General features: G+C 45.7%; 1 protein-coding gene across 3 annotated transcripts in view; it reads right to left on the bottom strand.

Annotated features, from left to right (window-relative positions):
• Window positions 1-292: 292 nt before the first annotated feature.
• The window catches only part of INPPL1 (inositol polyphosphate phosphatase like 1), a 755507-nt gene continuing 728036 nt past the window's right edge, over window positions 293-27763 (bottom strand). For all 3 annotated transcript variants that reach the window (XM_078658619.1, XM_078658620.1, XM_078658621.1), the window contains one exon: window positions 293-2216. In XM_078658619.1, the coding sequence (XP_078514745.1) occupies window positions 2123-2216 (94 nt within the window). In that variant the 3' untranslated portion in view covers window positions 293-2122. The remainder of the gene's footprint in view (window positions 2217-27763) is intronic.

The raw sequence follows: 27763 nt of genomic DNA on the forward strand, positions 1-27763 counted from the left end.
GGCCCCTCCTCTTCTTCAACATAATACCATAATATACACCTCATATGGGTTATGCCGTCACATTTTTTCATTTGCATTTGATTTACAAAATGGTATTTAACTAACACCGGGAGACAAGGAGCTAAATTAATGTAGTGCAGTTAAATCACATTGAAGACACCCAGGAGTATTAGACCAGTTCCATATGGTTTTCTATCCGTAAAGTAATTGTAACAAGCAGTCTGTGAGACAGTAAACGTCTCTTTTCTCATGTCAATTTGTCTCTCCTATGGTAATAAACTGCTATTTCATCTTTTTTACTTTAGTAATAAATGTGTTTTATTGGTGGTTGTTTTAAAACCGTTATTAGCCCACATTTAATGAAATTATAAAACATATGTAAATATATATATTTATCGCACAGCAGTCCTGCCAGTATTCGCCAAATGAAAAAATATCTGCAGCCTCAAAGTACCTGCCACTTTGTGGGTACAGATTGCAAAACTGCTCTGCCCATCCACAAGAATCTCCCTGCCTTTAAACTTCGATGGATAAATAGTTATTCTGGTACTAGTTGGAACTAAGGAGGATTGTCAAAATTATCTGAATGAATGCTTGGAACAAGGGGATGAAACAGCAAAAACCAACAATTCTTCCTTTGTGCTTCTGAAGCAGAGCACAAACTGACCCTATGCTGTAAGTGAGAGTGTCTGAAGATGATGCAAGTGATCTGGTGCAAGCATGAAGCCCCAAGCATGAGTGGCAGTGACAACATTCATGCGTGTGTCTCTGGGTGATCTCGTCTGTTGGAGAAGGCACTACGGATCCACACTGGTAAACAATTTGTCGGTCCTCACAGGTAGTGTTAGGTCATAGTGCAGTACAAACGAATAGTTTCTTGAAGACGGCTGCCTCCTACTTCAATGGCTGCACCATTCATGGTGGAGAGGAAGAGTGTGGAGGTTCTTTGTTGAACCGCTTTCAGGAAAGGAACTCGCAAATGGTTTGAAATATTGATGGCTACTTCATCCTGCGTGATTATGAAAAGGCAATTACATGTGGAGATGTCAATTACAGTATAAAAGATGAACATCATCGAATGCAACTGGACGAGTAGACTGCAGGAGTTTCTGTCTTCTCTGTAAGGTGAACATGACCCATACTGTGAGAAACATGTTTTCATGCAATTGTTAAAAGGCACTTATCAATTGAAAATTACAATCATCCTCTATTATTCAAAACAAGAGCAGTGCTCCCCTAGTAAGTCCCATCTCTCTGAGATGACTACAACAGATTGATTTGATTGTGATAAATGACACAGCATCCCGCCCCCTCTTTTGATTTTTCCATTCTGAAACTTCAGAAGAATGTGACATACTCAAAGGGTATGACCAAATGTGCTTCTCTCATGAGCGTTGCTGGTTACAGGATCCAAGGTGCATTACCATCTGATAAGTCAACTTCACACCCTCTCCCAAGATCTAAATGTGGCTCTTCATTCAGCCTTCCCTTGGTCCATGGTAGCTCTAAATCAGTAACAAACACCTATTTTGGCAAGCACATCCTTACCATTGATCCCTGTACAGTTCTCTGGTTCCCTTATTCTCGGTTCCAATAAATAAAGTCAAAGGAACTTTTTCCACATACACATTGTTGAAACAAATGACCCAGATCAATTTCTAGGCCCCTTGACCATTTCTTTATCTCTTGTCAGGGTTAACCTGCTTCCCTGATATATGTTGTACAGTCTGAAATGAAGGTTAGTACTGGAAGCTGTGGCACTTGAGCCTGTATCACAGTAAGGGCACACGGTTAGACCTGTCCCCAAGGGACAAAGGCGACTCACAATACAGGCACAGCCTTTTCAGTAATTCCTTTTCAGCACATGGAGGTGCTCAGCCTACACCCCGGTGTCTCCTTGATCCTCCAATGACAAGCCAAGCCTGTCACTCTTCACCATCAAAAGTTTTTAATGTTGCACCAAACGTGGACACCAGTGGCCATCTTCTCTTGATCTCTGCTCTCTTCTCTTTCCTTTAAGGGAGTGGGCAGTCAACATGCTGCTGATAAAGGTAAATAAAGATGAAAGGCTCAGCTACAAAAAGAAGAAGTTCTCAAAGATCACAATGACATGTCCTTCCTATCATTTTTTGAGCAGCTTGAGGTTGTCCAAGATGATTTTCTTGTGAGCAGGATCATTGACGCCAGCCTCTTGCAGGTCATCTTGAGTGATGTCACTGAAATACAAAAGAAGATCAGGTGTTTATAAAATCTCTCATTAAGAAGCCTGGCAACAGATGTTAAATAATGGAAACCAGAAACCTTGTACTACCCAAATTTCTGATTACGATGCATCACCTTAGGCAAAAGTTGTTATTTTCAGAGTATGCTGTGCGGGTTCTTTTAAACTGACGTGCCTCTGTATTATAATACAGGAAAAGGTACTGTACTACACAAGGGGTTGCTTGAAAGAGTACTCTGGTATCATGAATCTAGTTACTTAAGTCATTACCTTCACATGAATTACAAAGAGCACTAAAAGTGAAAGATTACTTGTAGTCCTGGCTTTGAATTGTAGGAATCATCATTGAAAACATACACGCAAAATAATTCAGTGTTGTGTGGCATGCATGGACCCCTGACCGCTTCTTAAAAAAAAACAAGTTACTTACCTGTACACTGTGGTTCTCCAGTATTGATGTCTTTTATAGATTCACATGCTTGAATCTTACCCGTCGTCATGGTGGGAGTCCCAAGGTAACAGTAAAATAGCAGTATTAAATTAAAGCTTAACATTGAAACGCCCATAAGAATTCATTAACTTTAGTAACCGATAACCATTGTTATAAAACATCCAAACTCCAGCCAATGAGAGCTTAGACCATAGAATCTCCTTCCCCTCATCATACCCTTAGATTTCTTACCGCACACCATGTGCTAGGGAGTCTCCCTGAGCTCTGCTCAGTCAGTGTCTCTACTGCTGCCCTTTGAACTCCAGCTAAAGAATGATCTCTGTGTTCATTTTTCTTCTGAGGTACCAGTCAGGAGAGTGAGTACCCATTTTCTCCTCATTATGTCCAAGTCTAAAAAAGGATTGTTTAGGCCCTCTAAGACTTGTGGAAAGTCCGGACTTTATTCTGAGGACCCACATAAAGAATGCCTCTACTGTCTTTGCCCGGAGCATAAGCCCAAAGAATGCAAGTACTGTCGTACTTTTTCCTCAAAAACCCTGAAGGACCGTGAGGGTAGGCTGCTTCTCTGGCTGCAAAGGAAGAAATCAGCAAAGAACTCTAATTCGGAGGCTGAGGAGAAGCCCCATACCTCATTCAAGAAGAGAAAAGAAGGATTTTCTTCATCTCTTAATGATCCCAAAAAGTCCAGGTCTCATAGTAAGGACAGAGTTGAGGAGAAAGGAGGTAAAAAGAGCCAGTCTAGTCCCTTCTCGTCACGTCAGAAGTCAGGTTCTGCCCCTCCGTCGATGCCTCTATCTCATCCCAGAGATTCTTCAACTGACAGTAAACGCCCGTCGACGAAGAAATCACTGTCTACGACCTCTGGCTCTGCTCCTGTGGGCGTTCCGTCGACGGTTTCGTCACTGACACCTACTACGTCGACGGTCAAGACGATGATGGCAGGTGCGCCGATGACAGCAGTGATGTTATCTCCATAGTCGACCGCGGTTAGGCCATCTCCATCGACAGCTATCCTTCAGTCTACGATCCCGTCCCATCTGGAGAAATATGTAAACAAACACCTGTCCGCTTTTTTAGAAGCCCATACCATTCTGTACCCCACAACAGGGTTCAGGCCAGGCAGCTGTACAGAAACTGTTTTGCTAGCGGCAATGGAAGACTAAGGTGTCTTAGCAGCGATAATCCTATTAGATATGAGTGTGGCCTTCGACACCGTGTCCCATCCTGTATTAATCCACAGGCTAGAAGAGGCAGGAATTGTCTGAGACGTTCAAATGGCTCACAGCCCTGTAAGAGCACTGAAGCTTCCAAGTCCAGGAGGACTCATCAATTACTGCTACATACTCATTGAAATATAGTCCACAGAGATCCTCTTTAAGTCCCACACTTTTCAATCTGTATGTACGCCCACTAGCAGAAATAGAGCAAGCTCACAGATTAGCATTCGTCTCTTATGCACATGATACTCAGATTGTCATCACACTCACAGCAGAATCTAACACAACTTCCAATCAATTAAACGTCGCCTCAAACAAGTTACTCACTGGATGTCTGCCAGTAGCTTAAAATTGAATGGCGATAAAACCGAGGTCCTGGTTGCAGGAAGCAATCTCATGCATTGATTGGAACTCAATCGGCCGGGCGAGCTCGGTCCGCTCCCCTCACCCTCCCCAAAAGTTAAAAGCTTGAAAGTCTTGCTCGACAATAGGCTAACTATGGAGGTCGAGGCCAAGAAAGTATTGGCATGCTGTTTTGGACTTCTCCACACCCTTAGGAAACTGATAAGTTGCACCCACTTCACAGGGTTATGGCACCTGAATTACAGAAACTCCTTTCTCTTAGGGAGTCCGAGATGTGTCATCAACCGACTGAAGGTGAAGGTGAAGATGATACAGAACGCAGCTGAGCGGATTCTCTATAAAATCCCTAGGCACAGATCACCAGCTTCAGCGGCTTTGCACTAGCTGCCAATACAGAACAGAATCCAGTTGAAAACCCTTTGGCTTGTCCACCACGCCATCAACAGAAAAGGCCCCCACCTCATACAGCACCTTTTGGCCTCTTACAGGCCATAGAGAACATTGAGGTAAGAAGGTCAGAATCTGTTACTGGTTCCAAGGATCAAAAGACCAAGATGTGGAAGGAGTTCCTTTGCAAATCTGGCACTTATGCTGTTAAAATGCCTTCCTAACACACCTTAGACTGGATAAATCAGAAATTAACTTTAGAAAAAACCTGAAAACACACCTACTCTAGTCTAATCCTTAGCCATGCAAAAGTACAGTAGCGGAGATTATTATCAGTGTTGGGAGGTTCGTTGGGTAGCCATTTGCAATATAAATCTCAGTGAATAGAATAGAATGCAATTTACTAGCCATCTAGCTAAAGATGCGTAGAAGTGGCAAATCCTTGTCTTAATGGTCAACAATTAATTTTAAAAGTTGACATGCTTTTCTGAAATCCTACGTCTTGCTCAAGTAGAACCGTATTAACCTTCTAACATCTAAACAGTGCAAAGATCTGTCTGCCACTGTTGAAGGAATGGGGAAAAAGAGGGAATAGTAATGGTTTGATTGATATGAAAATCAGAAACCACCTTAGGGAGAAAAGAGAGATGTGTTCTCATCAGTACTCTGTTAGAGTGGAAAACAGTGAATGGATAAGCAATCAATAGTGCTTGTAACTCACTTACTCACCTACCTGAAGTAATAACTACTCTATTGTTCACAATAAATGCTCCATTGTAGATTTATGTATTGTTTCAAAAGGTGGACCCAATAATTTATAGAGTACTGTGTTGAACTCCCACGGTTGAGAGGGACGACGGACCAGAGGCTATACCATTTTCATGCCTCCCAAAAAGTCTTTTACAACTGGTATTTTGAAGAAAGATTCTTGGGTTGGAGATTTTCTGTGTGCAGAAATAAATGTACTTTAATCAATGTGAACTGTAACTTAAATTGAGCTAAGTGTAGTAGGTAAGGACGAAATAAGTCTTCTTAACATGTAATAGGATTGTGTCCTTTTTGTGGGCAGCAAATAAAGAATCTTTTCCACTTAAAAGCACAACATGCGCTTGTTGACGGGCGCACAGCTTGTCTCAAGATTTCTCTGCAAGTCAGTGTTACATTTAAATGGCCATACTGTCTAATCTGAGGAGCCAAGCAGATACATTCCATGACAGAATGTTTGGGTGTCAATTTGACCCAGTAGTCTCGTCAATAGATCTGGTCTGTATGGTAACCTCTTTTGATATCTGTAATAAATCCGGGAACTACCACTGTCTAGGACAATGTGGAGCTACTAAAATAATCTTCTTTGCTGATATGCAAAGTTTGAGGATCACAGTTGCTGTTAATGAAATTAGAAGAAAAGCGTAGAGTAATTCTATCGAAAGGGCATACCCTAGAAATCTCTTTTCTGGGAACCTGGTTGCAAAGTCTCTGGATTTTTGTTTTTCTCTTATTGCGAAGAGATATAAAGAAAGAGTTACCTATTCTCGGAAAACCTGTTTCAGAACATTGTTGTGTAAAACCCAATCTTAAGACTCTTCTGAATATCTGCTGAGAAAATCTACCTCTACATTCATCTTTCCTAGAATATGAATTGCTGACAAATTCAGATTGTTAGATAGATCCCTATTTCCAATTGACCAAACTTGAAATGAAAGAGGTCTTGATCTGGTGCCTCCTTGTTAATTTATGTACTGTGTGGTGGTGGTGTTGCCTGTCTGAATCTGAAGAGTAGATGACTGACTGAGTGATGGAAGAAAAGCTTAGAGACTTAGCTGGACAGCTTTGACCTACGGCCTGGTCACCCCCACGCTCCTGTGCCTGCTGCCGCAGCCCCAGCCTCCCGAGGGCCGCCGAGCCCACACCAGCTTTTATCGCCGCCCCAGCCTCCCGAGGGCCGCTGAGCCCACACCAGCTTTTCCCGCCGCCCCAGCCCGTGGCCCCGCCCCCCCGACAGCCGATTGGCTCGAGCTCCCGCCTCCCCGCAGACCCTCCCGACCGGCTCCCTTCTTATGACGTCCCCAGAGCGACCGCGCAGCGGGAGCACCGATTGAGCGCCGAAGGTGCGCCAAAGGTAAGCCCGTCTGCGCCCATCCGTGCCTGGACCGCGCCCAGCGCCAGGACCCCTGGCCCCCGCAGACCCCAGCCCACCCGCCGGACGTACGACGCCGCCACCCTCAACACACTCAACGCCGGCCGAACCTCTGGATGCTACCGAGCCACCCCGAGACGCACCCACGGACCCTTCATCTGCCAGTCCTGCAAGTTCTCCTGCACCCGGACCTGCACTGCACCAGCACCCACCAAGCCGAACTCCAGCAGCACCCACCTGAAGTGCATCCTGCTCAACACCCGCTCCGTCCACAGACACGCCGTCGAGCTCTGGAACCTGCTCGACACCACAGCCCCAGACGTCGCCTTCCTCACGGAAACCTGGATGAACGCCTCCTCAGCGCCCGACATCGCCATCGCCATCCCGGACGGCTACAAGATCATCCGGAGAGACCGCGTCAACCAGACAGGAGGAGGCATCGCCATCATTCACAGGAACACCATCCGCATCACGACCAACACCGACGACACCATTGCACCCGCCGAACACCTGCACTTCCAGATCCACGTCAACCCCAAGACCACCCTCAGAGGCACCCTCATCTACAGACCCCCGGGACCACGCACACAATTCAGCAAGGACATCGCCGACTTCATCAGCCCGCTCGCCCTCCCCTCAGCCGACTACATCCTCCTCGGGGACCTCAACTTCCACCTGGAGAACAACGACGACCGCAACACCACCACCCTGCTGGAAAACCTCGCAAACCTGGGACTCAAGCAGCTGGTGACCACCCCCACCCACCTCGCCGGACACACTCTCGACGCCGTCTTCTCATCCAGCAAAGACATCGCCTTCAGCCACGCCACAGGACTCCACTGGACGGACCACAGCTGCGTCCACTTCACCTTCAGAAGAACGACGACCCACCACCACCAGCAACAGGTTGCCCGAAGAAGCTGGAACAAGATCACAGCCGACCAGCTCGCCGCTTCCCTGAGTCAGCACCCTCCCGCCAGCTCAGCGAACCCCAGCCAGGCCGCCGACAACCTCACGAAGTGGATCAGCAACTGCGCGGACGAACTCGCCCCTCTGAGGACCCCGCCCAGCAGACCCGGCAGCAAGAAAGCCCCATGGTTCACCGACGAACTCAAGAGCTCCAAGAAGAACTGCCGAGCCCTCGAGAAAGTCTGGAGAAGGGAACCAACACCAGACAACATGACCACCCTCAAGCTTGCCACCCGGAAGCACCACCAACTGATCCGCGCCACCAAGAAAACTGCATTCAAGGACCGACTGGACAACAACGCACACAACTGCAAGGAACTCTTCAACATCCTGAAAGAGCTCTCCAACCCCAACGCCGGAAACAACGACATCACCCCATCGCAAGACCTCTGCAACTCCCTCGCCTCCTACTTCCACAACAAGATCGCGGACATACACAACAGCTTCAGCATTCAACCATCGCACACAACGACCGCAGCAACGCCGCCCACCACCACCCTCCGCGCCTGGACTCCAATCAGCACCGATGACACCGTCCGCATGATGAACTCCATCCACTCCGGATCTCCGACCGACCCCTGCCCTCACCACGTCTTCAACAAGGCCGACGCTGTCATCGCACCCCACCTGCGGGACATCGTCAACACCTCCTTCGACACCGCCACCTTCCCGGAGAGCTGGAAGCACGCCGAACTCAGCGCTCTACTAAAGAAACCAACAGCGGACCCCACCGAACTCAAGAACTACCGCCCCATCTCGCTCCTCCCGTTTCCAGCCAAAGTCATCGAGAAGACCGTCAACAAACAGCTGGCCGCCTTCCTCGAGACGAATGGATCCCTCGACCCCTCACAGTCTGGCTTCCGAGCCAACCACAGCACCGAGACCGCCCTCATCGCTGCCACAGATGACATCCGAGCCCTGATGGACAACGGAGAAACAGCGGCCCTCATCCTCCTAGACCTCTCCGCGGCATTCGACACTGTCTGCCACCGCACCCTAGTGCAGCGCCTCAGCAACGTCGGAATTCAGGAGAAGGCACTGGAATGGATCGTCTCCTTCCTCGACGGAAGAACACAGAGAGTCCGTCTACCACCGTACAAGTCAGAGGCCACCGAAGTCATCTGCGGCGTCCCTCAAGGATCCTCGCTGAGCCCCACCCTCTTCAACGTCTACATGAGCCCCCTCGCGCCCATCGCACGCCAACACAACCTGAACATCATCTCCTACGCCGATGACACCCAGCTGATCCTCTCACTGACCAACGACCCAGCCGCTTCCAGAGCCAACCTTCACGAAGGGATGAAAGATGTAGCCGAGTGGATGACGACCAGCCGCCTGAAACTGAACTCAGACAAGACGGAAGTCCTCATCCTGGGCTCCTCGCCCTCCGCCTGGGACGACTCCTGGTGGCCCCCCGCCCTGGGCACCGCACCCACACCGACAGACCACGCACGCAACCTGGGCTTCATCCTGGACTCCTCCCTCTCCATGACCAGACAAGTCAACGCCGTCTCCTCGTCATGCTTCAACATCCTGCGCATGCTACGGAAGATCTTCCGGTGGATCCCCACCGAGACCAGGAAGACGGTCACCCAGGCCCTCGTCACCAGCCGACTGGACTACGGCAACGCCCTCTACGCCGGAACCACCGCCAAGCTCCAGAAGAGACTCCAGCGGATCCAGAACGCCTCAGCCAGACTCATCCTCGACATCCCCCGACGCAGCCACATCTCCGGACATCTGAGAGACCTGCACTGGCTCCCCGTCAACAAGAGAATCACCTTCCGTCTCCTCACCCACGCACACAAAGCCCTACACGATCAAGGCCCGAGCTACCTCAACAACCGCATCAACTTCTACGCTCCCAAACGCCACCTCCGATCAGCCAGTCACGCCCTCGCCGCCGTCCCCCGCTTCCGAAGAACGACAACAGGAGGAAGGTCCTTCTCCCACCTGGCCGCCAAGACCTGGAACTCCCTCCCGACCAACCTGCGCCTGACCCAAGACCACCTCTCCTTCAGGAAGAAGCTCAAGACCTGGCTGTTCGAGCAGTAGCAGCACCCCCCCCCCCCCCCAAGCGCCTTGAGACCCTCCGGGTAAGTAGTGCGCTCTATAAATGTCCTTGATTGATTGATTGATTGATTGACCTCCAGATAATCTACAGGGTCTTTATTAGACCACTGTCCTTCAACTGTTAAGTGCAGAATATGAGCTCCCCAACCCATCAGGGAAGCATACAATATTATTACTTGAGATAAAATGTGTTTTTTAAATGGGGTTCCTAACTCTAAATGTGTTTTTCGTTTGCACCACCAAGAAGGGGATTGTTTCTCTGACAGCATCAGGATTACTTTATCTTTCCAAATGTTTTCTCTTTGTGACAATTGGTCCTCTAAACACTGTTGGAGTGACCTCATTCGCAGTCTTGCATTAGGAACAATGGGGATGCAGTAGACCATTGATCTCAAAAGAGGGGCAGCCATTCTCGCAGATGGGTGATGAGATGATATGAGTATATCACATTTGTCCTAGATAGCAGTAACTCTCTCCTCGGAAACATAAACCCTTGCTTTTACGGTTTTCAATGCTGCTTCCAGATAGGACAGTTTTCCCACTGGGATGGATATGGACTTTTGCTCGCTGATTTGAAGGCTTAGGCCATCAAACCTCATGGTCGTTAAGACACCCATTTGAACTTTCCCTGAATAGTGAGACTTCAACAGACAGTCGTCCAAGCATGGGTAGACGACTATTTCTTGGATAATCTACTATTACTTCATGCACTTTGAAAACATGCATGCAATAGACTTACAAGATGCATATATCCACATCCATACAGCACATGCCCACAAAATATTCCCATTATTTGTGGTAGATAGCAATCATTATTAATACACAGTACACTATGTATTTTTGGAGGCTGCCGATGCATCCTGCACCAGCGTGCACACTCGCGTCATACTTGGCGAATCAGTCTATCTGCAAGGGGAAAAGAGTATTTCGCTGGCGTTCTGCTGTGCCTGTGACAGCAAGCGGCCCCTTTAGGCGGGTTTCCCTGCCCGCTTCACAGGGGTTTTGTCAGACTTTAATGCATTTGGCTAAGAAATGGTTACAAATTGCAATTCTTGATTTTGTCTAATGTTTGTAGCCTATTCCAGCTTTTACTTCATGGAAGGGTTTCCCACATTACTACTTTTGGTAAGACCGCTTCTAATAATATGATGCGCATCTTGATCAAACATGCGAAGAAAAGGGCGCTAAACTGCAGTCTAATATTGAGATATTGGAGAAAGAAATCAATGCCTCTGATCTCAAGGATATCATTAAGAAAAACTATGACATCCTTGAAAAGGTATTGGAGGGACGTCAGATCCATCTACGTGACAAAAGGTGTGAAAAATAAAAAGGGACGAAAAAGGATTATAAAGATGGTAGAATATTCACCTTCGCACATAAATATGACAACATGAAGGTGTCAGGAGAAGGAAAAAGATCTAGGGAGGAATAACATTGAATCAGGTTCTGTCAGCATTAGCAGCTCCTTAACTTCTGTTGCCAGCTCGGTCTCGACTGAGGACACAACAGGTGTCCCAAAACCAGAGAATCTATCTAATAATTTTTTATTAGAGATGGAGAAGCTGAGGCTAGGAGTAAATACAACATGAAAAGATCAAAGACAAGAAGGGGTGGGAGGAGATGGCAAAAACAAAAAGGGAAAGAATGATACACAGGGAGTGACAACAAGGTCCAAGAAGAATTAGGCATCCAACCAAAGACATATGATCTAAATATGGTGTTGCACACAGAGGGGTTCATGAACTCAGGGATGCATGAGTTAACTATTGTTAATCTGTCAAACAATATTATGATTGAAAATGAACTAAAAGTCCTTGGTAAGGGATTGGGATTTAGTCTTACCCAATTTGAAAATTATGTTGATGTATTCATTGCTCTGTACAAATTTGTCAGAATATCAAAACTTAAAGAGCATTTTTATCGCAATCCTCTCCAAACCTAATCAGAGAGCAAGCGAAGAGGGGCACCTGAGACGCGCAGAGCCGATGGGCGGGACTTCGCTGCTGCTTCGGCGCGGTCCTTGGTAGGCCCTCTAGAGCCTACCAAGTGTAAACAGTGAAGAACTCACCCGGGCCAGGGATGCAGCGCCCGGCGGACCGCAGAGTGGTGTACACTAGCAGCAACAGTAAAAGGGATAACTCCGTCCACCTCAGCACCATGGCGAGGGAAGCCTCAAAATATGTTGGGCCCTTCCAGACGAGTCGCAATGAGTGGGGGTGCGAGAGAGGTTGCCTGCACCTAGGAGCATACCTTATTACTCGCCACAGCAGGGGTCGGTGGCAGATGAGGACCCCGGGCATACTCCAGCTGTCAAGAGAGACTTGGCACAGGACTTACAATGGGTTTGGAAAGAGATGTCGGAGATAAGAGATACAGTGAAAGCCCTAGAGAACCATGAGATCACCAGAGATGAAGAAATCGAGCAGCTCAGACAGGAGCTCATTTGACTCATGCACCAACAAATAGACCTTCAGTCACATGCAGAGAATCTCGAGATTAGATCCAGATGCAACAACATTCGTATCCGGAACACTCCAACTGCTGCAGAGGCAGAAAATGTGGTGGAATACGTGACCGATCTCTTTGCACAGATTCTGGGAGATGTGCAGTGCGTGGACATCAGACTAGACAGGGTTCACCGAGTGGGCCTACCCATGGCCACACATTTGCCTCCTCCAGAAATTCTAGCATGCGTCCACAGTTTTCCACTGAAGAAGCGCATTCTTCGAAAGGCGAGAGATTCCGCCCTGGTCCACTCACGCGACCACTCCCTTCAACTTTTCCAGGATCTCTCGGAAATCACCTTGCAGAAAAGTAGGGAATTCCGCCCGGTGACAGCCTATCTACGAGAACACAATACCTCATATACCTGGGGCCACCCTTTCCAGCTAATCTTTAGTTGGAAAGGGAAGGCTCATCAACTAAGCTCCTTCAAAGCAGCCTGCGACCTTCTCAGGATAGACCCTTCTGAGGGTTCCTCTGGGAACAATATGAGATCAGAGCCCGGGCCTAGTAGATATCCGCGATGGAGGAGGAGATCGCAAGGTAGGGGCCTAGCTAAGCCAGACTCTGCTACAATAGCTTGAGAGAAAAGCAGTGTTGGAGAGCCTGGCCGGAGTTCTGTCACATGACCACACAGATGAAAAGGCTGAGGACACACAGTAAACCGGGATTCTACGTGACAGAAGTTATCGAGGCCGGGTAGCAGAGGACCCCTGGTGTACGCTGATGGTGTACGCTGATGGTCACCATGGACCCCCATCTTTTGTTCGGAAATGGCGGAGACCGACTGAGACTCCGCCCCTTCCAGAGTCTTTGTGGTATCCTTTTGTTCAATTATTATTAGTTGATACGTACCAATATATAACAACACAAAGGGTTTTAGAACTACCCGAAGCTGTAACTATTCCACATAAGCTTATGCGATGCAAGGGTCCAATGCACATAGAAGCATTCTTTCATGGTCAGATGAATAATAGGGAGGCACACAGCATAAAAACACAACCTCATGATGGCAGCAAATGCTTATCTGAGGAAACTCTCCTTCAACGTGAAGGGACTGAACAACACTGCCAAAAGGAGGGCTCATTATTACATATTTGAAAGTTGAAAGTTGAAAGTTGAAAAGTACTTGATAGAGCGCACTGCGACCAAGCGGCTTCCTGGCGCTAAGGCAGAGGACTGGGGGGAATGGGATTCTGCCGTGAGGACATCAGTCGGAGTACGCTTGGGAGAACAGGAAGGTCTTAAGGGCCTTACGGAATTGTGAATAGACTGGGACAGATCTGATGGACAGTGGAAGGCTGTTCCAGAAGCGAGGGGCTAATACCGAGAATCTAGTGCCTCCGGTTTTGGATCTGCGGAAACGCGGAACATTAAGAAGAGACTGGTTGGAGGAAAGAAGGGCGCGACTGGGAGTATAGGAACTGATAAGGGAATTAATGAAAGCCGGGGCAGTGCGGGCGCGAGCCATGAAGGCCAGACAACCCATCTTGAGAAGGGATCTCTGGCAGATGGGGAGCCAGTGAAGGGATTTCAAAACAGGAGTGATGTGAAGGGACTTGGGAAGGTGGTGGATAAGACGGGCGGCCTGATTTTGAATAGCCTGAAGACGGCGTAGTTCGTAGGCCGGAATGCCCACGTAGAGGCTGTTCCCGTAATCCAGGCGGGAGAGAATTGTGGCCAAAATAATAAGTTTAAGAGCATCAGAAGAAAAGAAACGGGACACTTTCCGGATGATCAGGAGAGAGAGAAAATAAGAAGAAACAACTGAGCTAATCTGGGCATGCATAGAGAGGTCCCGACTGACTTTAATGCCCAAGGTCTTTGCAGTGGCCGCCGGTACGGGCGGGGGGCCGAAGGTGGAAGGCCAGAAGGCGGCCGACCAAGGGGAGGTGGTGGGGCCAGTCAGGACGAACTCAGTCTTGTCCAGATTAAGCTCAAGTTGATTGTGGTTCATCCACTCTGAGATGAAAACTAGAGTAGAGTGGAATTTAGGTAAGGAATGCAGGGGAGAAGAAAGATCAAATACTAACTGGAGGTCATCCGCATAATTATACACGGAGACCCCCATGTCAAGAAGAGAAAGAATAAGGGGGTAGATATAAAGATTAAAGAGAAGAGGGGACAGGGAGGAACCTTGGGGGACCCCACGTGGAACCAAGCGGGTGGGGGCAGTAAAGCCAGAGAGATGGACCGCCTGAGTCCGTTCTTTGAGAAAGGAGGCGAGCCAAGAGAGGGCAGTGCCCTGAACGCCTGCTGCGCAGACACGGCCGAGAAGGATGGTATGGCCGACCGTGTCGCAGCGAACAGATCAAGGAGCACCAAGGCTTGGGGTAAGTTGGAATCAGCCTTGCTCTTTAGCTCGTCTAGAACGGACAGGACCACTGACTCAGTAGAGTGGGCCGGGCGGAAACCCGCTTGGTGGGAGGCCAAAAGATGGTTGTCCTCAATGAAGGTGGAGAGACAGGTGGTGATGTGGCTCTCCAGGATCTTCCCAAGGTAAGGAAGAAGGGAAATGTGTCTGAAATTGGACGGGAGGGAGGGGTCTAAACCAGACTTTTTCAAGATGGGGAAAATGGCCGATTTAAAAGATTTCGGGACTAGACCGGAGGAAATGGAGGCATTGAGAAGGGAAAGGGGGGGATCAGGGCAGTGAGTGAAGAGCTCTCTCAGAATGCGAGCTGGAGCACAGTCAGCCGGGGAACCTGACTTCACTTTCTGGAGAAGAGCAAGAAAGGACTCAAGAGAAATAGGGGGAAACTGGTCAAGAGAAGAAGAGGACAGAGGGAGAGCAGGGAAAGGGGGTGGCGAAGATACGGAAGGGATATTAGATTTGATCTTCACGATCTTCTCTAAAAAGAAGTCATTCAGGGACAGACAGAAAGCTTGAGAGGGGATAAGTTTAGGGCTGGCCCTATCAGAGGCGACTAGATTGCGAACTATGGAGAAAATCTCTTTGGGCTTATTGGCTGACAAAGTGATTTTCTCCGAAAAATAAGTGGTTTTAGCTGAGAGGATCACCCTCTTATAGTTAGCTAGAAGAGACTTGTATTTAGCTTGCAAAAGAGGACAGTAATTACGCCTCCAATGGCGTTCAGAGCGCCTAAGGTCCAGTTTAAGGGTTTTCAACTCGTCCGTAAACCACATTTGAGCATCATGGGGGCGGCAGGCCTTGATTTTCCTGAGAGGGGCAACCAGGTCACAAGAGGAAGAAAACCAATGATTCACGGCATCTGCTTGAAGATCAAGGGGAAGGTTAAGAAGATCAGGGGGTGAGGAAATAAGAGAAGCACAGAGAGAGTTAAAATCAACCCGATTCCAGTTGCGAGCCGAGATATTCTTGGGTGCGGGGAATTTCTCTGGTGCTCCAAGCTCAATGGGGAATGAGATCAGAAAATGATCGGACCAAGTGCAAGGGAGAACGGTGGGGGAAAGGATGGTGCAACTGGCTGACCATATTTGGTCTAAAATATGACCATGGACGTGAGTAGGGAAGTGAACGTGGGGGAGAAAGTTGAGACACTGGAGGGTGGCCGAGAAATCCTTGCAAAACTGGTCCTCCCTGGGGTCGCCCGGCCAATAATTAAAGTCTCCCAAAAGGAGCACAGAAGAATTATGGACCACAAGCGTAGCCAGAAGGTCCTGCAAAGCAGGCACAAAAGATGGCATGTTCTGAGGGGGACGATACACAAGGACTATTGTAAGAGGAGCCGAGAGGTTAACCGAGCAGGCAACTAGAAAATCATCACCAAGTATGGGAGGGTGGGGAAGAAGCTGGAACTGAAAATTAGAACGAGTGATCATCGTCACACCCCCACCGGCTTTACCAAGAGGGCGGTCTGCCCGAAGGGCATGGTAGGAGTCGGGGAGGATGGACAGTAGATCAGGAAGGGAATCGGCCGAGAACCAAGTCTCTGTGAGAAACAGAAAATCAGGGGCCTCGGTGTTCAGTAGGTTAAAAAGCTCAAGCTGGTGCCTGCCTGCCGATCTTGTGTTTAGCAGGTAGGCAGTAGCCGTGGCAGGTGGAAAGAGGGGAGGAGGGGCAGGGGGGGAGGAACATGTAGCCGGGGAGTGAGCAGCGTAGGTCCAGACGAGGGGAACGAATGGATAGAGATGCCCAGAGCGACTATGCGCTGAAGCAGGGAAGGGGCGATGGACTGGGTTGAATATATAGAGAGCAATTGCGCTGAGGTGTAAGTAAGAGCAGGAGCAGGGTACGTGGCCCCTGGTCCCTGCCGGTCGCGGACGGGCGCAGACGGGCTTGCCTTTGACGCGCGCCCGCTGCGACCGTCCGCTGCGCGACCCGGTAAAGCACATTGTTAATAGGGAAAGGAGGCGGGGGGGCGTGGTCTGTTGGTAGTGGGCGTGGCCAGTGGCCTCTGGGGAATGGCGGCAAGAATGTTGTGACCCGCGGCAGCGTTACGATCCGCTGCGCGGGGATGCCCAATGCGTAAAGATGGAAAGTACAAGTGCCCAGGGAGAAGAAAGTAAGTTTCTAAAAACACAGTATAACACACAGTTTTTAAAAATAAAAGTCCTAGCGTTCTCCCGGCTTCCGCCTCAGGAGATAGGTTTGCCTCTGGCTCGCGCTAGCACTCTGCGCGTTTAAATACCTTCGCCGGGGGGGGGGGGGGGGGGGGGGGGGGGGAGGGGCATGGCCTGTTGGTAGTGGGCGTAATTGACATGAGTTTTCAAAATATCGTGCCATGTCTTTTTCAAAATAATTGGTGGATTTGTCAGCTCCTGCAATGATATAGAACACCCGGGAGATTGGAGGTTTTAGCTTAATTTTGTATAACACTTTTTAAAAATTGGAAATGTGTCCTGCCTATTGGGGTAGTCTTTAATCAGCATGCTGCAGTTAGACATGTTTTGCTTCAGATATTATCTCACTGCTTTGTGTCAGGTCGGCAGGGTTTTGCTTGGGCTATTACTTTTTAATATTACACACTGGTGTGCAAATTACTATGTCTTGCACAAGGCATCGTGGACGTACGAATTCCTGCGGATTTACTTGTGGCCATTATGTATCATCTGGGGTTTGTCATGCTTTATTCTGACATGGCGCTCTGCATATTGTACTTATGGGTCAATACCAGGTCACTTGCAAATACTTCATCCTCATAATATATAGAGTTTCATCTGCAGACACTTCCACCTGCCTTACACTTGCATTGATCACATGACTTCTATTTTTGTATATATTCGGGGCTGGGTATTTAAGGGTTTATTTACCCTTGGCCCATACTTAGGAGTGGATTTATTGCGACCACCCATCAATCTCTTTCTTTTTCAACATCTGACAAATATGATTACTTTTATGTTGTAAGTTTTCTATAGTTGGGGACCGTGAGATTGCATAGATAGTAGTTAACACATTTTTGGTTAACTTTTTTATATTTTTCAAACCCCTAGGGATAGGGATGCGGTTTTTGAATTGTGCGGACATTTATAGAGAAGCTCATTGCTGGATGGGGAAATCACTTACTACCACTCTGATTGGCAGTCCGGTGTGTAGTTTTCATATGTTTCTTATGGTTAATTTGCTTCATGACTCATCTTTTGTTTTTAATTATATGTGCTTATTGGTTTCTCTTAATCGCCCCTAGGTGTTTGGTTTGTACTGGTCTCTGCTCACTCACTGTTTCACACATCCTTTGATATAAACATTATTGGATCTGACCAATATATTATTCTCGTATTCTCCTACATATGGGTGTAGGTGTGGGATCTGCATTATATATAACAAGTCCTGTCATTTTCGCCTTCTTTAAACTGTTATTAGTGACATATTGATTTCACAACACTACAAACATGGTGGGACTATGCTAACCTTGCTTTTTTTTAAATTGATGGCATGTGCTTACATGGAAACAGATCTTGTTGGGTCTACATGGTTGGTCGCCCTGAATTAAATCCCATTACGAATGCTGTTTATGAAACTAAAGGCCACAATCCAAGGGAATAGTTGCTTTTGCTGGAATACTCTTCAAGTCTTTTATGATATTTGTAGGGTTGGTAAACTCTTTGACGATGTTGAATAATTCCTTGCTGTTGTGGGCGTTTTTGTCTAGTCGGTCTTTGAATGCGGCTTTCTTGGCGGTCCGGATTAGTTGGTGGTGTATGCGGGTGGCGTTTTTGAAGGCGTCTCTGGTGTTGGTGTTTGGGTCTTTTTTCCAGGCCTTCTCAAGGGAGCGACAGAGTTTCTTGGATTTCTTGAGATCATCGTTGAACCAGGGTGCGTTTTTGGTGCCTAGTTTGATTTGACGTTTTTTCAGAGGTGCTAGGTTGTCAGCGCTGTTGGTTAACCATTGAGTGAGGTTAATGGCTGCTTGGTTGGGGTTTGAAGAGTGGGTAGGGGGGTTTTGAAGCAGTGATGAGGAGATCTGGTCGATGGTGATTTTGTTCCAGTTTCTTCGTAGAGTAGGTTGAGGATGGTTGTGGGTTGTGGTCTTTTTGTAGACGAAGTGAACGCAGCTGTGGTCCGTCCAATGGAGAACTGTGGTGTGACTGAAGGAGATATGTTTGCTGGAGGTGAATATGGGGTCGAGTGTGTGACCTGCATAGTGAGTGGGGGTATTAACAAGTTGTTTGAGTCCGAGGTTGGCAAGATTGTCCAGAAGGGTGGTGGCGTTACTGTCTTTGCTATTTTCCAGGTGGAAGTTGAGGTCTCCCAGTAGGATGTAGTCCTCGGAGGGGAGGGCGTGTGGGGTGATGAAGTCAGTGATGTCTTCACTGAATTGTGCACGGGGTCCTGGAGGTCGGTAGAGGAGGGTGCCTCTGAGTGTGGTCTTGGGGTCGGTGTGGATCTGGAAGTGAAGGTGTTCGGCGCTAGCAAGGTTGACGTCTGAGCTGGTTGAGATGCGGATGGAATTCTTATGGACGATGGCTATGCCTCCTCCTGTTTGCTTGATGCGGTCCTTACGGATGATCTTGTAGCCTTCCGGGATGGCAATGGAGATGTCTGGGGCTGAGGAGGCGTTCATCCAGGTTTCTGTTAGGAAGGCGACGTCCGGAGAGATGGTGTCTAGTAGATTCCAAAGGTCGATAGCGTGTCTGTGGATTGAGCGGGTGTTGAGCAGGATGCATTTTAGGTGGTTAGTGTCAGGTCTGTATTTGGTGTAAGTGGATGTGGAGTTGGTCTTGGTGCCGTCAAATTTGCAGGAGTTGCATGTGAAGGGTCCATGGGTGTGTCCAGGAGCGGCTTGGGCGCACTTGGGGAGACGGCCGGGGTTTAGGGATAGGAGGGTGGAGGCGTCGTATGTGATGCGGGTGGGGTGGGTGGTACGGGGGGCAGGGGGTCTGGCGTTGGGCGCGGTCCAGGCGCGGACGGGCGTAGACGGGCTTACCTTTGGCGCACCTTCGGCGCAACTGGGGCGCAACTGGGGCGTGACCGCTGCGCGTGAACGCTGCGCGAAAAGGCGTCAGTCATATGTGGAAAGTCGGAGGGGCGAGGGGGGGCCAGCTGGGAGGCGGGAGCGGGGTGGGGCTCAGGTCAGGAAGGCAAAACAACAACACAAATCCAATTAAAATGGCCGCAAGGGTTCTGGTCACAGGGTTGGGGCTCAATGCACGTGAATAGCGCTACGTTGAAGGTAATGGCGCTGGCACAGTCAGGCACAAATTTGCATGCAGCAGAGAAATAAGTGAAAGTAGAAGCGCACCTTGGCAGACAAGCGCTACGGAATATTTCTCGGCACTAATATGCAAATGAGGAGCAATGCGAGCAGTGCGAAGCCGTCAAGCGCAAGCAATGATAAAATAAATGTAAATGGAGAATCAAGGCAAAGCAGTCTAGCGCTACGATCTGTTGGCAGCAAAAATACAATTATTTCGGTGCTAGCGAGCAAGGCAGGTAAACTACTTATCAGTCTGGCGGTATGGGCAGCAGGGAGCAGCGTTAGGAGCGACCTCTTCTGCGAAGAGCAGGGCGGTCACATTTTGTTTTACAGCCCTAAAGAAGTCCAATGTCTTGGACGAAACGCGTTGGCTGTATTTACAGTTTTAATGTGAATATGATTGAATAATAAAAGAAGATTTTAACACATCAGCGAAAATCATTGTGAATTGATTGGTCATTCTGATTTTGTAATATTTTATATCTAACTATTGTATGGTGCACCTCCCTTCTTTGTTTAAATTTGTATAGTCCGATCTGGACTGCATTTTGGCATTGGGTGCTTGGAGTGTGTGCACAAAGCCAAATATGTGGTGCTCAATTTGTAATAGGTCAGGAATTTGGGGGACTACAGGATAGGTGCGATCCTCTGACCCTGCTCGCAGGCAGGTCGCTCCCCACGCTGCTGCAATGTTTTTGCCTAATCTTGTATTTTTCCCCTGTGCCTAACTTGCTTTCTTGCCCAGACTTGTTTTTATTCTTCTGTGCCTGTACTTGTTTTCTTGCCCAGACTTGTTTTTATACCTCTGTGCCTGTACTTGCTTTCTTGCCCAGACTTGTTTTTATTCCTCTGTGCCTGTACTTGCTTTCTTACCTAGACTTGTTTTTATACCTCTGTGCCTGTACTTGTTGTATTGCCTAAACTTGTTTTTCCTTCCTGTGTCCAGTTCTCCCGCGGCCTTGTCTGTATTTCCCCCCCCTGTGGCCCGCCCCCTGCAATCCCATTCGCCGCCCGCTACCGCCTCCCAGCTGCTCCTCCCTCCCACATCCCCTCATATGGAGGCCGCGAAACGGGCGCGCCTAAGGCAAGCCCGTTTGCGCCCGTCCGTGCTTGGACCGTGCCCAGTGCCAGGACCCCGCGAACGCCACGACGCCTGACACCGCTATGATGCCAGAACCCTCCACGCACTTGATGGAGCGAGATAGAAAATAAAATTTTGTTTAAACTCGCAAAGTCACATTTCCATAACATGAATAATAATATTAATGATTTGTGATGTATTGTATTAATATAACCTAGATTAAACTTTACACAAGGGGGGACTAACTTGTGTGCTCATAAATGTGCATAAATGTTGCATCTTTTGCTCGTACAAAATAATAAAATAATTTGTCGTTTTCGTTTTTGTCATTACTAACTGCAGCAAACTTAAAGAAGCATGTGCTTATTTTGCTTTTCCTTGTCTATGTAATGTCATTTCTACTATTCTAGGTGCACATAAGTCTCATGGATTAATGAAGACTGGTAGATATAAACGCTGCTTTATTTGTTTGCATTTGCTAGGTAACATTAGACTAATCGGGAGGGTTAATTAATTAGTAAACCTAGGGTGGATACAGAACCAACATTATTTCTTACATTAATACTTTTCTTGTTTTTGTTTATTACTAGAAAGCATAAGTTGCTTGCTTTTGGGCCTAGTTTGCTCGATTTTGCTAAAGCTGAATTTTACTTCTGCACAAGTCACGAGAAGCCCATTCTGGAAAAAGTGTTCGTCAAAGCTGCATTCTCAAAGCAAAAACTGATGTGCTGTCATCATTCTGTCGGACGTGGCCAAGGTCGAATATGTGATAAAGGACAATTTTGTCAGCTCTAACTTGGCACCCGCGGAAACGAAATGAACACTGTGAGAATATTGATTTACAATTGTTGCAAACCAAGGAAGCTCCTGGTTGCATTCGGAAAAGGACAATGGTCTTTAAGAAACGTGACCTAATGGAAATTTTGAAATATGGGTGACATGTCACTTGTCACTCTCAGCCAATGGGACTTCGAGGATCTTTGAAAACTTTCCTTTGCTTAGTTTAGTTAGCATAGAAAGGTATAAAAAGTCATGCCCTTAGGGATGGGCTGGCTGCTGCTTTCTGACTTTCCGATGAGGGTGAAGTGCTGCTGGACTTTTGCGTGGAGCACGTAAGAATCCTCATTGAACTTTACTTTATTTCCATTTATTTAGCTTAGCTAGGGACTTAGGTTTTAGAAATGCTAAACTGCTAAAATCATACTTAAACTTTGAGTTTCTAACTTAAACTGTAAATTTCTTATGAAGATTTTCCAAACATGCTTACTTTAATGCTAATAAAAATGCATTTATAAAATTACAATTTGAAATACCATAATTTAGTAAATAAAATCTTACTTTTGACAAACAAGCTGGTCTTGGTTATTCAGAAGTGCAGGTTACTATTAGCTAGATCCCATTGCCAATGGTGGTCGTTTAAATGGTTAGGATTTGTTCTAATGATAATATTTTTTCCGCAGATGTATATATTTGTATATAATTTGTAAATAAAGTGTACATAGATTTAATCTGACCACCTGATTCAGTAGGCCCAAATATGTCATGTTTCTAAATGGGTCCATAAATTAGTATAATATTTTGTTTATAGGTTATGAAGTAGGGTAGCGTTGTTTATGATATATTTTCTATAGGCCGCTGGATCAGTTCTCTGGTAGCAGAAATTGATGGTTGCTAAGGGTAACCAAGGTAATATGTTGGTTGCTAAGGGTTACTAAAGTGTTATGGTATGGAAATAGGATCGATGTTTTAACACATGTTGAGTTCGTTTTTCGTGCTATCTGTAAGCTATACCGGTATAGATTGTGTGGCGAGAAATTAGTCACGCAAGCCATCTGTTCTGTTTGCAGTGATATCGTCGAGTATCACAAGAGGTACCGCCGTGTACCATAGTGTTGTCGCCGAGCAGCACAGTGTTAGGGCTAGGTGTGAATCTTGTAAAGTGAGGGTTTTCTAAGAAATTAGAGCAGCATGAGAATAGGGACAAAGCGCCTTCCATAAAACTCACTGTGATAAAAGTATTAGTTATATCCGAGCTTGAGTGAAGGGCAGAGTAACGTCGGTGCATGATTATCTATAAACAGGTTAGAGTCCTGTAGGGGTACATGTTTTATATCTATAAACAGGTTAGAGTCCTGTACGGATAACGTCGTTATTTTGCTAACGGTGCATGATTTCTATAAACAGGTGAGAGTCCTGTACGGATTTCATGTGTGTTCGAAATTAGGAAATTTTCCGTGTGAAAGTGCGAATTTGAATTGTAATTTATGTTCAAGTGGAACTCTTAGAACTGTCACTTCGCGGTGCGTTCAGAGGAAAACGAGTTCATAATTTTACGTGTTAGAAGGGTGGGGTAAGAGTTACTCTACCGACGATTGAAAATTATCCTTAGTGTGAATAGCGCCGACTATTCCGAAGTGTGGATACTTGAATGTATGTAAACTATCCTAAATAGTGAAACGAACAGATGAGTCTTTATTGTCATTGTTTAAGAATTAATTTACACTGAAAAGTGCCCTTAAAATGGCGCTGTGAAAAGATTTTGTGAAGGAGGGGTAAGCGCTAGGAGTGAGAAGCGAGAAACCGCAGCTGCTGTGTACGTCACAGAGCCGCGCTGGGATTGGGTGACCTACGTCACAAGCTATACTCTGATTGGCTCTTGAGTCTCTGACGACCTGTAAGCTGATTGGTCCTTCAGAAAAACTCCATTTTTATTCGTTGAGCAGGAAACTGACGTAGCTCAACTGTCATTGGCTTGTTGGTGTGTTTCGCGCACGGATTGGTTGCTTTGCGGAACATCCCGGAAATATTTTACGAACGATTTTACGAATTAAAATTAACTTTTAAAAATGAGTTATCATTTTAAACATGTTGAGAAAAAGCCAACATTATTTCAGAAACTTAAAAACTTATTCTCACCTGACAAGAAAATCGAAACGCGAGGTGGTAAATTACTTCATAAGTATAAAACACCTGCAGCGTACATGGAAGGTGAATATGGATATCATACTGTTTTATGGTTTGATAGCTGGAAACGCTATACAAAGAACGACGGTGTTTTAACTTGGCCTGATGATGGTTCATTTAATGTAAAAGTCTTGAGAAATTTACGAGAGAAAATGAATGCTCTTATTCCAAAACCGAGACCAACTCAATTTGAAGCTTTAGTTGAGTGGGAAGATGAGATGTATCAGTTACAAAGAGAAGCTAGTGGAATTAAAAGACCTACTAAAACTCCACCTTGGAGAAGAGAAACTCATGAAGACAGATTGCGAATGTGGAGGCAGGGAAACATGAGTGAAGGATTATATTTAATTCAGGAAATGGTCATGGGTACTCCTGCTGGGAAATCTATAGAAAGCGAGTCTGAAGATGCAGTTATGGAAGAAATATACACTACAGCTAGAAAGAATCAACCTTTAAGACCTCCTAGATCATGGTCTACTCCGGTGGTGTCTACTGAAACTTCACCGAGTGCACCTCCAATTAGTGAAGCTCCTAAACTTTATCCGAATAATTGTGAAATTATTGAAACTCCAAGAAGACCAGAATTTGATAATGTTCGAAATGAAGGTAGACATTTTGCAATGACTCCAAGAGCAAGAGAAGCTCCAAAAGACTATGCAAGGGAAACAAGAAATATTGAAACAGCTGATTCTGCTGAATATTTTAAATCTAAAGAAGAATTAATTAAACGAATGACAAAAAGCATGGAAGCTGTGACAGTTCCAGTAACGATTGGTCCTGTTCAGCCTGTATTTGACCAAAGAGAATCAAACAAAACAGGGTTAACTATTCCTTTAAATGCAGAAATTCAAAAAGCTGCTGAAAAATTTTACTCAGACATATCCGAAATAAACTCTTCGAGATCGAGAATGCCAGATTTAACTTTTAATGAGGATTTATCTCCAAAAACACCAATGGGTGCTATTTCAGATGTAGGGAGTCCTGAAGCTAGGGTAACTACTCCAAAACTTGATGTGGCTAAATTAAAAGCAAATATCGAAGAATTAATAATTGGAACAATTGGTCCAGATAGTTTAAACTATTATCGAGATGATGAACTACTGTTCATTTGTAAAAGTATACAGTGGAAAACTAAAAATAAATATGATCAATTAGAAGATCTAGCAGCGGAACTTGAAATCGATGTGAGTAAACAAAAGAATTTTGCAAAACATTACAGATTAGACTTTTCAGAAAGTGACATTGAGAGTTTGAACTCAATGGGAAGAATAGTACATATAAAAGATTTGATTGTTTACATCAAAAAGCTGGGAGAACTCAATAAATGGAGAGTAAAATGGACGAAAAAGAAGGAAGATGAAAGATTGGAAAAATTGTCAAAACAATTTCCAATGAGAGAGATTGCAGGTGGAGGATATGTACATGTCCCTTGGTCAAGACAGGACATACTACTATTCACAAATGACTTTCCAAAATTGAGGGAGAAACCAGTAGAATGGTATAGACAAGTGGATAGATTTATCAAAGTGTCAAAAGTTCTGTGGATTGATTTAGATGGATTTTTCGACATTGTCGTACCATCAGATCTTTGGACAGAATGTAAAATATCAATAAGTTGGCCAAAAACAGAACCTGAACAAATCAAAGAAACAGGTGCCCCAAATCCTCTAGTAATGGATTTTTACGAAAAAGTGATCGTTTGGATGAAAAACAAAATTCCACCCAAAGAAGTTGATTGGGTTAAAATAGAAAGGACAAATCAGGAAACAAAAGAATCAGTTCATTCCTTTTATGAGAGGTTACTGTTAATTTTTAAACAATACAGTGGCTATGAAAAATTAGATGAAAAGGACATGAGTCATTTTATCTATAGATTCGTTTATGGACTAAAACCTGAAATTGCAGATATGATCAGGAATAGCATTGTAGGATGGCAATCACTTTCTGTGGACGATATTCTGAGAAAAGCTAAGTATTGCAGTGATGAGTTAGAAGTGAGACAAAAGAAGCTCAAGGAGAAAGCCATGTGGGCTCAGGTAAAAGTAGCTGAGCAACAAATTGCCAGCATGGGTAATAAGAACACAAATTTTGTTCAAACTGGAAATACGAACCAGATACAAGGAAAGCTTAAAGGTAATATTTTTCCAAGAAAATTTAGCCCAAAGATTGAGGAGTTGAAACAAAGATTACCTTGTTTTAATTGTGGCGAAATTGGACATTGGAGAGACGAGTGTCCTAAACCTCCTAGAAACTTAAAGAATCCCTTATTAAATCCACAGATGCAGAATGGTGTTGACCTGCAGCAACAGCTACAGATGCAACAGGGGTTAAACGAGTTAAACATTCAGCGACAGCAACAGCAACAGGTGAATAACTGTCAGGATCAATTACCACAACCACCAAATTGTGGGGGAGTTCAAAAATATAATCCAAGTGTGGGATTTCAGGGAAATGAACAGGTAATAAGACCGCAAAAACAGCAAAAGCAACAAAGGGTGCAAATGCAAAATGCTTCACAACAATTTTTGTTAACAGAAAGCCAAGACAGTGATTCTGATGACTATTGCTGACGGTGCCCGAGAGAGGAGGAAGAGTGCGTTGTTGGAGCCACTCTTGAGGTTGACCAGTCTGGTCCATTTGTAAACGGGAAAGTTAACGATGTAGACATCACTTTTCTAGTGGACACTGGTGCTACCCGTTTTACTGTTAGATCAGTGGAAATTGAAAACCTACCTCTCTCTGGGGATACCATCCAAGTTGTTGGAGTAAGCAATCAACAAATTAAAACTGATTTAACTGATCCAGTTCCAGTTGAAATTGGAAATTATAAAGATAAACACAGATTTGTGGTTTGTAATAGTAGTCCAGTAAATTTACTAGGCAGAGATATTCTGTGTAAAATGAATTGCAGAATATATTGTTCTCCTGATGGAGTTGAGTTACAAACAATGGAGGAAGATGGTTTGTACAGAATGACAATGATGATGATGGAAGCAGAAGAAACAAAATTGTTTCCTGCATTTGAAGAAAAAGATTTGCCTGAAGAGCTCAAAGAAACAGTGAAAACTGATATATGGGATTTTACTGGGAACGAGATGGGTCTGATGAAAAACGTAGATCCAGTAAAAATTACATTGAATGAGGGAATAGAATTTCCTAACATTCCACAGTATAAAATGAAAGCAGAAACAATTGAAGGTATTACACCTATAATTGAAAAATTAATCAAACAAGGTGTATTAAAAGAAATGGAGAGTAGTCCTTGTAATTCACCAATTATGGGAGTTAAAAAGTCAAATGGAGCATTTAGAATCGTACAAGATTTGAGAAAGGTTAATCAAATCGTTGTTCCATGTTGTCCTGTGGTTCCAAATCCAGCAGTAATTCTGTACCAGATTCCACATGATGCTGAATGGTATACTGTCATTGATCTTTGCAATGCATTCTTTACTGTTCCCTTACATCCAGACAGTTATGAAATCTTTGCTTTCAGATTCCAAGGTAAGACCCTCGGATGGTCAAGAATCCCACAGGGCTATACAGAAAGTCCTTCAATCTTTAACGAGTTGTTAAAAAGATCTTTGGAAAACTTGGACTTACCAGGTAGGTCTACGTTGGTGCAGTATATTGACGACTTGTTGATAGCTGCAAAGACAAGAGAAAATTGTGTGACAGACACAATAATACTGTTAAATCGCCTTGCAGAAGAGGGACATAAAGTGTCTCCAGCAAAATTACAATTTTGCAAACAAGAAGTGAAATATCTTGGTCACAGA

Source organism: Lissotriton helveticus, chromosome 8 (assembly GCF_964261635.1).
Source record: "Lissotriton helveticus chromosome 8, aLisHel1.1, whole genome shotgun sequence".
NCBI lineage: Eukaryota > Metazoa > Chordata > Amphibia > Caudata > Salamandridae > Lissotriton > Lissotriton helveticus.